Source organism: Anopheles cruzii, chromosome 3 (genome assembly GCF_943734635.1).
Source record: "Anopheles cruzii chromosome 3, idAnoCruzAS_RS32_06, whole genome shotgun sequence".
Lineage (NCBI taxonomy): Eukaryota > Metazoa > Arthropoda > Insecta > Diptera > Culicidae > Anopheles > Anopheles cruzii.
In genome coordinates this window covers 2,359,498-2,371,486 of record NC_069145.1, presented here as the reverse complement: position 1 = coordinate 2,371,486, position 11,989 = coordinate 2,359,498, and the positions used below count along the sequence as shown (strand labels likewise).

General features: G+C 49.9%; 1 protein-coding gene across 1 annotated transcript; it reads left to right on the top strand.

The window, feature by feature from the left end:
* The first annotated feature begins 338 nt into the window (after positions 1-338).
* Positions 339-3,555, top strand: LOC128274905 (replication factor C subunit 1). Its single transcript, XM_053013247.1, has 2 exons — positions 339-399; positions 458-3,555. Exons 1-2 carry the CDS (start codon positions 391-393, stop codon positions 3,473-3,475), a joined length of 3,027 nt encoding a protein of 1,008 aa, XP_052869207.1. The 5' UTR covers positions 339-390; the 3' UTR covers positions 3,476-3,555.
* The last annotated feature ends 8,434 nt before the right edge of the window (positions 3,556-11,989 follow it).

Below are 11,989 nucleotides of genomic sequence, written 5' to 3'. Positions count from 1 at the left end.
GGTGAAAGTATCAGAGTGGCTGCAACCGATACCTTTTTCGCCGGGCGCAACTGTCAAGTGTTTCGCCCGTGATGCTTTTGATATTGATGTGTGCGCGCGGAAAATTGTTGTGGCGCTTTATTTTAGCATCAAGAGCTGAATTGGTTAAAATTTGCGCTCTCTCTTGATGGTAATTAAGGTAATTTTCAGCGTCTACGGCGTGCTACAAACGGAACAAAATCGATGTTGAATGCCAAGGAAACAGCGCAATCTTTTACGCAGTGGCCTTTGTGAAACGCATCCTTCTAAAGCTTCTTCATCTTGCCTTTCCAGATCCTTAATTCATGTTTAACAATATTGCTTATTAGACGGTTTTTATAAAATTATATTGCTGTGAGTCACTTCGTCATCATGTCTCGGGTATGTAGTCTTCGGATTTGCGGCGGCATTCGGTGTTGCTTATTTGGCATTTTCCCAGGATATTCGATCATTTTTCAACATGGGCCCGGCTAAGAAAGTGGCTCCGATTGCGGAACCGCTGAAAACTCCAAACTCGAAACGAAAGGCCGTACTAGTCAGCGATGACGAAGAGGCTCACTCTCCGCGACCAATCAAACGGACGGAAGCTGAATCAGACAAGTCAACCGCCGGAGCCAAGAAACGGCGTGTCATCGAGTCGGATGATGAGCGGAGCCCGGTGAAGAACAAACCGCTGGAAGCAAAACCAAATGTCTCCAAGCTGAAGCCGGTAAACGTGAGTGACGTGTTCAGTTCGGCACCGGTGAAGCGAGTGGATCTTCCGAAGATCCCCAAGAAGAAAACCCTCGAACCGATCGAACAGTTGCAGCTGGAAACCGAAGACGATGAAGTGATCCCGGAGACGCCGCCGCCGGCGAAGAAATCGCACCGGAAAGATCAAAATGGCAACGAACGTGAGGTGGAAAAGGTGCGAACTCCGGAAAAGAAAGAGAAACTAGCATCGACGGTGGAGAAGAAATTAAAAACGGAAGAAGCAAACACGAAGCCAGACGTTAAGGAGAGCCCGGAAGCGGAAACTAGCAAAGGTCGTAAACGGAGCGACCCTGACTCGTCCCGGTCGAAGGACCTGAATGAAAGCGTGTTAACGGACGAGGAACGGTACGAGCGAAAGCGCATGTCGGCGATACTGTACCAGAAGTTCAAGAACCGCGGCGGCCCGGCCAATCCGGGCTCGAAGGAGATTCCAGAGGGAAAGCCCAGCTGTCTGGAGGGTTTGCAGTTCGTCATAACCGGCGTGCTGGAGTCGATGGAGCGAGACGAATGCGCACAGGTGATCAAGGATTTGGGCGGCAAGGTGGTCAGTGCGGTCTCGAAGCGGGTGACCCACATGGTGGTGGGTGACGATTGCGGTCCCAAGAAGCTCGCTCAGGCGGAGGATCTTCGAATTCCGACGCTCAGCGAGGATGCACTGTTCGATTTGATCCGAGAAAAATCGGGCCAAACCAAGCAGAGCTCCGAACAAAGGAAGGACAGTCCGACTAAAACGGTGAAAGTAGAAACCGGCGGCGGCAGCAGCAACAAGCGCAAGGAGTCTCCCGGCGAGGAGAAAGGACAAAAGAAAGCGAAAACACCCACCAAACGCCAGCCACCCGTTGCTCCGAAGATGGAAATTAAGAAGGAACGCCCGGACCGTTCACCGGCCCGGCTGAAGACGGAAAAATCGCCGTCAAAGCGGGGGCCTTCGATGGAACCGTTGAGTTCCGTGAAGCGTGAACAGTCCGACTATCAGAAGGATATTAACAGCACGGACAATATGGCGTGGGTCGACAAATACAAACCGGCGAACACGAAGCAAATAATCGGCCAGCTGGGAGCGGCCAGTAACGTACAGAAGCTGACCGTTTGGCTGTCGAGCTGGCACAAGAACAACGACGGCACGAAGAAGCACGCCAAGCCGAGTCCGTGGGCCAAAAACGATTCGGGAGCCGCCTCCAAGGCGGCCCTTCTCTCGGGGCCGCCCGGTGTTGGGAAAACCACCACCGCAACGCTGGTCTGCCGGGAGCTCGGGTTCGATACGGTAGAATTCAACGCTTCCGACACACGCAGCAAGCGGCTCCTGAAGGAGGAGGTGTCGGAGCTTCTGAACAGCAAATCGTTGGCCGGATACTTTGGCGGCAAGAGCGATAAGGTTTCGGCGAAGCACGTACTGCTGATGGACGAGGTGGACGGAATGGCAGGAAACGAGGACCGCGGAGGCATGCAGGAACTGATAGCGCTGATCAAGGAGAGCCACATCCCGATCATCTGCATGTGCAACGATCGCAACCACCCGAAGATACGATCGCTGGTGAACCATTGCTTCGACCTACGCTTCAGCCGTCCGCGCGTGGAACAGATCAAGGGGGCGATGATGTCGATATGCTTCAAGGAGGGCCTGACGCTGGCACCGGGCGTGCTGGAGGAAATCATCTCCGGCACGGGCGGCGATGTGCGGCAAACGTTGAACCATCTGGCCCTGTACAGTGCCGGCAAATCGATGACTGCCTCGCTGTCGCTGGACTCGGCAAAGAAGCAAGCGAACGCATCGAAGAAGGACATCAAGATAGGACCGTGGGATGTAATACGGAAAGTGTTTTCCGCCGAGGACCACAAACACATGTCGCTCAACGACAAGGCCGATCTGTTCTTTCACGATTACAGCATTGCGCCACTGTTCGTGCAGGAAAACTATCTAAAAGTTCAACCGAAGGCGCCGCGATCGGAGCTGCTCGGTCGCATTGCAATGACCGCGGACAGCCTCAGTCGGGGTGATACGGTCGACCGGCGGATTCGATCGAACATGGCGTGGTCTTTGCTGCCGGTACAGGCCATGTTTAGCTCGGTCATGCCGGGCGAGTACATGGAGGGACACTTTACCGGTCAGATTAATTTCCCCGGCTGGTTGGGCAAGAACTCGAAAGCACAGAAGCGCAAACGGTTGGCCCAGGAGATACACGACCACACGAGGGTGGCAACGTCCGGCTCGAGGTTGGCTATTCGTTTGGACTATGCGCCACATCTGCTGCGATCGATCGTTCAGCCACTGCAGCGACGTGGCGCGGAAGGTGTGCACGATTCACTGGAGGTGATCAAAGGGTACCGGTTGCTGCGGGAGGACATCGATTCGCTGGTTGAGCTAAGTACCTGGCCGAAGGCCAAGAGCCCGATGGATACGATCGATGGGAAGGTGAAGGCCGCTCTGACGAGGGCCTACAACAAAGAGATCGCTCCGTACTCCTACTCGGTTATGGGCGCCGTCAAAAAGAAGGCACGGGACACTGCGGACAACGGTCTGGACGGTCTGTATGACGGAGAGGAGGACATGGCGACGCAACCGGACTCGGACGACGAGGATAAGGAGGATAAAATCGATGATAATGCCTTTATCAAAATTAAGAAGAAGCCCACGGCCGCTGGCGGCACGGCCAAGGCTTCCACTTCCAAAGCTGGAACCTCGTCGAAGGCCAAGAAAAAATGAAATCATTACTATTGTACTCGAAACCCCCTCACAACAAATAAAAGTCATTACTATTGTACTCGAAACCCCCTCACAACAAATAAAAGCCAATAAAATGGTATTGTGCAAAGTATCTAAACATGTCTTCTGATCCGGCTACAACCGCCGAGCGGTCGAGCGCCTTCGTCCACCACATTTCAATTTCCAGCCGCTTTTGCGTCCCTGTAGACGCAATCTTGTCATCTCAGACGGGATCTACCACGCCCCCTCTGGCCTAAGAGGACTTGATGGGCTGGTTCGTCGTCCGGCATTCTTATAACATGGCCAGCTCACCGGAACCTGGAGAGGCGCACACGCTGTCCGACAGTGGGGTCGTTGAACATTGCAGCAGCTCCTCTATTGTCCCTTCACACATACGGGACAGAAATTAATCTGAGAATCTTACTCTCGGACGCGTCCAAGAGGGTTTCGTTAGTTTTAGATAGAATCCATGTTTCCGATGCTTATGTGGGTCCGGGGATTATAAACGTTCTGCATAACCCCAGCCCCTGTAGACCGTTTCGACGCGAGATGTGAGGGAAATAGTTTCCTCAGCGAAATAGCTCGAACCGATTTCGAACTCTCGGACACCTATCAGTAGGTTACCTCCACGTATGCTCGCCAATGTGGTTGGTAGGGCTGGTGAGGCCATCATGAATTTGGTCTTGTTTTCGTTTATCTGCACCGAGATTAACCGCAGCTTGCCCAATGCCTGCATAGGCATCGGGGAGCCGTCGACCTATAATGTCATCAGCATAGGCCAGGACCTGACTGGACTAGAAGTAATTGGTCCCTAAAGTCTGCACTCCCGAGTCCCGGATGGCCCGTGTTCCGGATGGTCTACGTCGAACCAGTCTGGTGTTTCCACAACGCTCGCTAATAACTTCTCGTGCACAGTTCCTGATACATGTTTTTAGGGCGATTCCGAGCCATTATCGAAGTAAGCTTTTAATACTTATCAAAGTTGACGTTCTCTCGAAAGGGTTGATCTACGCTAGGTTTCTAAAGTAAGAACATGGGAAATTAATAGGAATAAAGTGACGAAGACGATCAGGGAAGTAGAACTTTCATGCAGTATTCCTGAAAAATGTTAGCAAACGATAGGCAGTAGAACGGAAGCTGTAAAAGTAAGAAACACGGACAACAATTACCAGTGTAAAGTCTGTGACAAAGCGTTCACGACATCGAGTAATCTGACAGCACATACGAGAATTCACAATAAGGACCAACAGCATCAGTGTCCTTATTGTTCATCAAGTTTCGCACAATCATCTCATCTAAAGGTTCATATCCGCACTCACACTGGCGAAAGGCCATACCAGTGTAAAGTCTGTGACAAAGCTTTCCATTCATCAAACAGACTGGCAAATCACTCGAAAATTCACAATAAGGACCAACAGCATCAGTGTCCTTATTGTTCATCAAGTTTCGCAAACCCATCTAACCTAAAGATTCATATCCGTACTCACACCGGTGAAAGGCCATTCCAGTGTCAAATCTGCGACAAAGCGTTCATTGCATCAGGGCATCTGGTAGCACATTCGAAAATTCACAATAAGGACCAACAGTATCAGTGTCATTATTGTTCATCAATGTTCGCACACGCAACTAACCTAAATAGTCATATCCGCACTCACACCGGCGAAAAGCCGTACAAGTGTAAAGTCTGTGACAAAGCGTTCAAACAATCAGGCGATCTGGTATCACATTCGAAAACCCACAATAAGGACCAACTGCACCAGTGTCCTTATTGTTCATCAATGTTCGCAAGGTTATTCAGCTTAAAGATTCATATCCGCACTCATACCGGCGAAAGGCCATACCAGTGTAAAGTATGTGACAAAGCTTTCCATTCAGCAGGCTGTCTGACAGGACATTCGAAAACTCACAATAAGAACCAACAGCATCAGTGTACTTATTGTTCATCAAGTTTCGTACAGCCACATAAACTAAAGATACATATACGCACTCACACTGGCGAAAAGCCGTACAAGTGTAAAGTCTGTGACAAAGCGTTTAGCCAATCAGGCAATCTGATTCAACACTCCAAAATTCACAAGAAGGATGAAACTCATTAATTATTTCGCCGTTCATTCAAATTTGGGTTAGAATAAGTTTGAACTTTGTATCTTTGAGAACCAAAATGTATGAATTCGGCGATAGCAGTTAGCAAATGTTCACAATCTGCAACGATCAGCCCAATAAAATAAATTTTCTTACAAACTGGGTTTTGAATAAAATAAGAAATCTTTAAAGCAACGGCCCAAGAGGACTATTCTGCCGTTCTCATTACATGGCCAGTTTTTCGGAGCCTAACGAGGCGTGTACATTGCGTACAGCGTATCTAAATATGTGCTAGTAGTAAAATGTCGTAAATTATTTTATCGCAAAAACTGAATAGACATTATTACGGAGCGGACCTAACGCACGAAGGAGCTTGGTCCGAAGTGATCTCGCGTTCACTTACCAGTTCTTAAAACCGTTCGTTAATCGATTCTTTTGGCCTGGAACGGAAAGGATAGATGGGTACTACTACCTGATAGTGGGACCCGGAAAGATCTCACTAGCGGGATCAAACGGTCCATTAGTAAAAGACTTAAGACCAGAGCGTTCCGCAGCCTAATGATATCTGATTTATTCTTCGAAATTCCACGCCTTATATAGTAAGATTTAGGTAAGATTGTGCTATTCTTGTTTCTTTCTATGCATGCATTGATTCTCGGTGGTGGTCTCCTTTTTGGGTCTATTTTCGGTTCGGTTCGGTTGATCTACGTCCTATGCTGCGGCCATATGTTTCCTACGCTTATCTATCGTAATGTTTTCATTTCACGAATCGAAACGTTGACACTATGTTACGTGTTACGTGTTATAGTTATGCACCGTGTGGCAGCGCAGTTACGTTACGTCAGACGTTTGGTGACGTCGTTACGTCGTTTGACGTTTGGTACTGACGGTTGGACAGTTCGGTTGGTCCGTTCAATTCTTCTTTTTTCTCGGTGATGGCGTGATGTTGTGTTATTGTCTCGGCGACGAAAACATCGGTGCAACTCTTTAAAAGGGGCGCGACTAATCGATCGACAGGTAAAAGGTAACACAGTGAATTTCAAGCTCTAGAATAAAGATAATAACAACAGTTCACAGTGCTTCGGCCTTTTCGAGCCCTCAACACTTAATTGTAGACGCTACTGTCTCTCTTTCCCCCTCTCCCGTTTTCTTGTTCGGGATTTTCGTAGGTTGACTCGGGTGTCAGGTTCGCCATCAAAGTTAGGTTCGCAGTGTCTTAGTTAGCTTCCAAAATCGGTCGGATTCATAAAAACAACATTTTGACGTTTCGTTAAGGCCCAAAAAGAGATCTTCCTCTACTTACTCTTCATTGAAACTTCACCCATAACCATCGTTTTGGGCGTGAAAAGTTGGGCATTTCGTCGTGTGGTGGCGAAAAAGTGCGAACAAAATGTAAGTCCCAGCCGTGCAGCGTGAAGACGGTAGTGAAAACAGTGTCCCAAGTGGCGAGAAACCAGAAAACAAGACCTGGCCGAGCGGGGCGCTCCGCTTTGGTGCCTTTTTCACCGAAGAAGAACACGACGACGATCACTACTGACACAAGTTTTCGGCCAGTGCGAAACGAAAGATTGTAATTATGGCGTGATAGTGGCGTGAATGCTTAATAATGAAACTGTGGCCACAACCCACAGGGAGGCAAAATCAGGAAAGTTCCAGCCGTGTGCGCGTTCCGGAATGCGGGTTGATGGCCCTACCGAAAACGGGGCTTGGCAAGAAGACATAAAACAGTGTGTAAAGGTATTTGCGTGGTTGTGTGACGGCCGCCGACGACGATGTTATCGCGGGGCCGCGATAGAGAGCTCGGGTACGGTCCATACGGTTTTTTGGGATGATTTTAATGTGATGCAGATACCGCCAGGCTGTCCCATTCCGATGGTGGACGGGCTAGGAAGCGATAAAATACTGAACCAATGGGCTCCTGATAGGCGGAAAGGTGCTACAGCCGCTGGTTTCACACATTACAGTGATTACGACGACGACGACCCCAAGGTGTGCTAGATAAGCGACGGGCGACGGGGGGACATTACGCTGCAGAAACGCCCGATGAACGGGGCAAGGGATATGTTCCAAAAGACGCGAGTGTCGCTAGTGTCCGATTGACCTAGTATCGTGAAAGCACACCCCGAGACGAGTGGGGCGGTGGCGTTGGTGACTGTTGACTCTTGGCCTCCCGATTTGACCGAGAATGGGGTCCTCGGATGGCCTAGGGAATAGTTGATAGCGAACCGAAAGTGTGTCATTCGGCTATGGCTCCTTGGATGTCGTATGTGTGTGTTTGCGGATGTCAACGAAAGTGGGCCTCCTTGGATGGGAGCCACGGTTCGAATCCAGGACTCGGAAGTGACTTGTGTGATAGTGCCTGAATGGCCACCTCATTAAATGCCTTCCTATGCTTTTCCTATCAAACTGTAAACCATAAATAACGAGGCCCAGCCTACCTCACCAGGCGCTTCCGTGACGGTGTCCCTGTTTTGAAGTGCGTGCGCAGTCGAGCCCTGCCGAGCGGGGAACGGGCACACGCGGAGCGAGAGAGTCCGTGCTGAAGTGAGGATGGCTTCCTTTCTGGCGCGGTTTCAGGTCGGTCCAGGTCCAGGTCGTTCACTTCGGGGCGCCTCTGGTGCCAAGAAAATTTCCCTGCAGTGCCGCCGCACGCTCCGTTGTCCTTTACGCCAATTTATGATGGCGAATTGGCCATAGGTTCGCGACTCATTTCTTATTCAAACGGGACACTGATTAGAACGCTCTGGCACCGGAGCGTTCGAAATTAACACGGAAGGTTATCGCGCGCACGTTAGTTCCGTCCAGAGAGAGAGCGAGAGAGCGAGAGGCATCGAAATAAGAGATGAGCTGCTGGTCCTTGTGGCAGCAGTAAATATTAAATTGGGGCTGGGATTTGACCTACTTTCGGTAGGTGGCACTCGGTCGGTCGGTTTCCTGGGGCAAGCAAAACGGAAACCACAAACACACACCTCGCGTCTACTACTAGTGTGGGGTGTTTAAGGAGACAGGCGGATCCCAGCAGGCGGTTGTCAAGGAGAAGACTCCTAGATTCTAGGTCGAACGCGTGCTGGTAACGGGGCGGGTAATTGGATTATCGCCATCGGAGGGCGTGTACGAATGGACAAAGTTTTTGATCTTGACAAAACAACGTTACCTGACCGACGAGACCGCGAAGCAGCGCAGAGCAGAAGCTTGGCCATCGTAGTGATAATCAATTCGATAGAGCTAGCAAATTGAATGGTCAATTGTGTGCAATTTGCACACACAAACGCGGTTGTTTGCTCAAAGCCATAGTCAATCTAGGGAGGCAACGGCCAAGAAGCTATCGCTTCGAGGATGCAAAGTAAACGACGTAATATCCTTCGCCGTGTGCCCTAGGGAAGGCTTTCGTTTAGATTAATCCAAAAAGGATGGCTCTCGCCGGACCGGGACAAGAGTTATGCAAACGGATCAGCCAGCTAGCCAGCTCGACGGATTATTATGGGGATCCCCTATCCCCTCGCTGACCGCCGCCGGCGTCTGGGATGCATTTATGATGAGCCTTTGCCTCCGAAATGGGTGTTCGGAGTTCTGGTGCCATTATGTTTATGTTTTATGGGTCTCTGGTGTATGGTGCAGGAGCGGAGCAACGAGAAAGTGCTACGACCGATGATTTATACGAGAGTGACGCACTGGGTGTTGATGGAATTGGTTTGGTAATAGAAATAGCATCAGCAGCAGCCACTAGTAGCCATACCGCAATCAACCCTTTCGAGTGAGTCCCAAACAAACGACCTCCCATCACCATTTGCCAGATGCTTTCACGGAACTGGTTCTCTTTGCAGGGCCGCCGAAGAAAGCCAACGCTAATGTCACTGGTCCGGAAAACTCGTTCCTTTGCCGAAGGAAAACCGTTTGAAAAGGGAAAAATCTTTTCATACCCTTGCGCGGCGGGGACATTCTGTTTCTGTCACACAGCTAGCGGCGGCCGGTCCGGTCCTGTCTGGTCCCGGTCCCTGAGCTCGTTTGTATCGTTTTTCATCCACCCATTTGGGGCATTGAATTTTGCACGGCACGGTTTGTTTGCCGCAAGGGCCCATGTCTCGTCGTAAACGTTAACCGGCAGAACACACAACCCACACAGAGACTGCTGGCCAGCAACCTCATCGCGAAACGGAACCGGCGCCGGCCAGTGCGGTGAAGGTAGCCAGCCGCCAGCCGGTATTTCCGTTCTCTGCCCTCTGTTCGGATGGGATGGGTCTTTGTGCAATTGGCACAAAGTCCGCGTACCACTTTATGGATCTTCAAATGGCTTCTCGGCCAATGTGGACCGGGTGTCTGGAGAGAAATTTCGCCCTTGCACCACCACCAGAAGCATTTCTCGCTCGATGACTCAAACACGCTCCAGAAGGCTCGCGGTACAGTTCTCGCATTAAAATAAAGAACCCCCTTTTTCCCCCCCGAACCACACCCAGCCGGGTCCACGGGTAGATGGCAGCGCTATAAATGGCATCGACGACGTGTTGGTCCTACGCAGCGGCGCGCGTTTTACCGCGTGTTGCGTTGCGTATGATCAGTGTTTTTCACAAGCCACAAACCGGAATGTTTATTTACTCACCATCTTCGCGCTTGGCTGCCTCGCGGGACCGGCACTGTCCCCAGCGTGCGTGTGCGTTACTCTCATTCGACGTTACACGCCACAATATGCTACCGGAGCTACTTACCGGGCCGGGCCTAGGGGATTCGTTGCATGCGACGAATGGATCTTTCCGTCTCTTTGTTGTTGCTTCTCGGGGCCAAGCGGAACGACTATTTTAGAGACTGTACGTTGTTTTAATTGCAAAGCTCCCTTCCGACCAAACGGTTGGACCACGGTGTTCGGAGCAAGAAACCACACTCTATGCGTCCCAGTTCTAAGTGGACCGATTTATTGTTTGATAAATTAGAAAAGAATCCCCATAACAAGCATCGCAACAATTTTCTTTCGCGTGCCGTAGTGCTTGATGCTGTATAAATCATCATTTGTCGGCCGTCGGCCACACTGCTGACCGTCAGCAGCAGCCGGACCGCGGGAAGGACGTCCCAGGCAACGCAGCAAAAGAGCGTTGATAATTGATCAACTTAAATTGGTATCAATTACTAACAAATGTCCGTCCGTCCGTGTGAGCCGGGGCGAAACTCGGTGCTCGGCGGAAAAAAATGATTATTATCGATGACGCGGGGCCCGCACGAATTCGTTCTCAAGATGAGCCATAATCAGAGAGAGAATTTACTGATAAGCATGATCTCTGTGGGTTCATCGTAAAAAAGCCCGGAATGTGGCTCGGGGTATCATTCGTGGTTGATTTTGAAAATTGTGACCACACGGCAGGGTTTTTTTGTTGTTAAATGTTGATACTGCAAATATTTACTTGGGACTGTGAGCAGCGCGTGACGGGTTAGCGAACATCCCTGTAAATACCATTAGCAAATATAATGTGAGCATACACAGGGGCCATATGACGCGCCCAGATGCCAGACACCGTTTGACTCTCTGATTAGTAGAATGTGTTATTCGTTGCTTAAAACTTATGCTCTCTTTATGTTTTAGGACGCCATCGAAATTAACGACATAATGAACCAACGAAAGACGTTCAGATTGTGCCGAGTCACCGATGTCACCGAATAGATGTGCGGCCAATTCAACGTTTTCTGTACATAAAAAAAGGCTTCTAACCTCGAAGGAATAAAAATATTAGCCAAATTTATTTACATCACATCATCAACGAAAATCCGCTCCGAAGGTTACTTAGTTCAGGTTACACCACGAAACATAGTTTTGCATCCAAGAAGGCCTCCGTTGGGCGCGTGCAGTGTGTAAAGCAATGCTTTAGTACGCGTTCGTTCGGGTTAAAAATGATTTGAGAAAGGAAAAATAGTTTACTGCGCTATGTGGAAATATTTCGATTAGTTTGCCCTTGATCGCCGGCCGGGGTCGGTACGGGCATACAAATATATTTAGAGTCAGTTAGTTGTGTTGCGCTGCGCTGTGATTGCTACGAGGATCATCTGGTCCAGCAACGAATCGATCAAACAGTAGAGGAGAAGTTCAAGTAGAGATTGTTGAGATGCTGCGTTTGTTTACGTTTACGGGCTGAAGACGAACAACGAGAGCTACCGGCGAGAGCGACGACGAGATCACGAGACGGTACGAGACAACCCCACACGACACGTCACACCAGACCAGCTCGTGTGTGTTTGTGTTTTGCCATCAAGTGTGCCGCGTGCGATCCGATCTCGAGTACGATCCTCGGTGAGCGTGAATGAAGCCCGTGTCGTGTCGCAATTTGCCGCCACAGAACGTTTACCGTGGTTGAAGATTAGGAATAGGAAAAGTTATAGTTGTGTGTGTGTTTGTGTGTGTGTGTGTAAGTGAAGTAGCCGGAGATACGTCGGTGATAACCACCTAGCAGC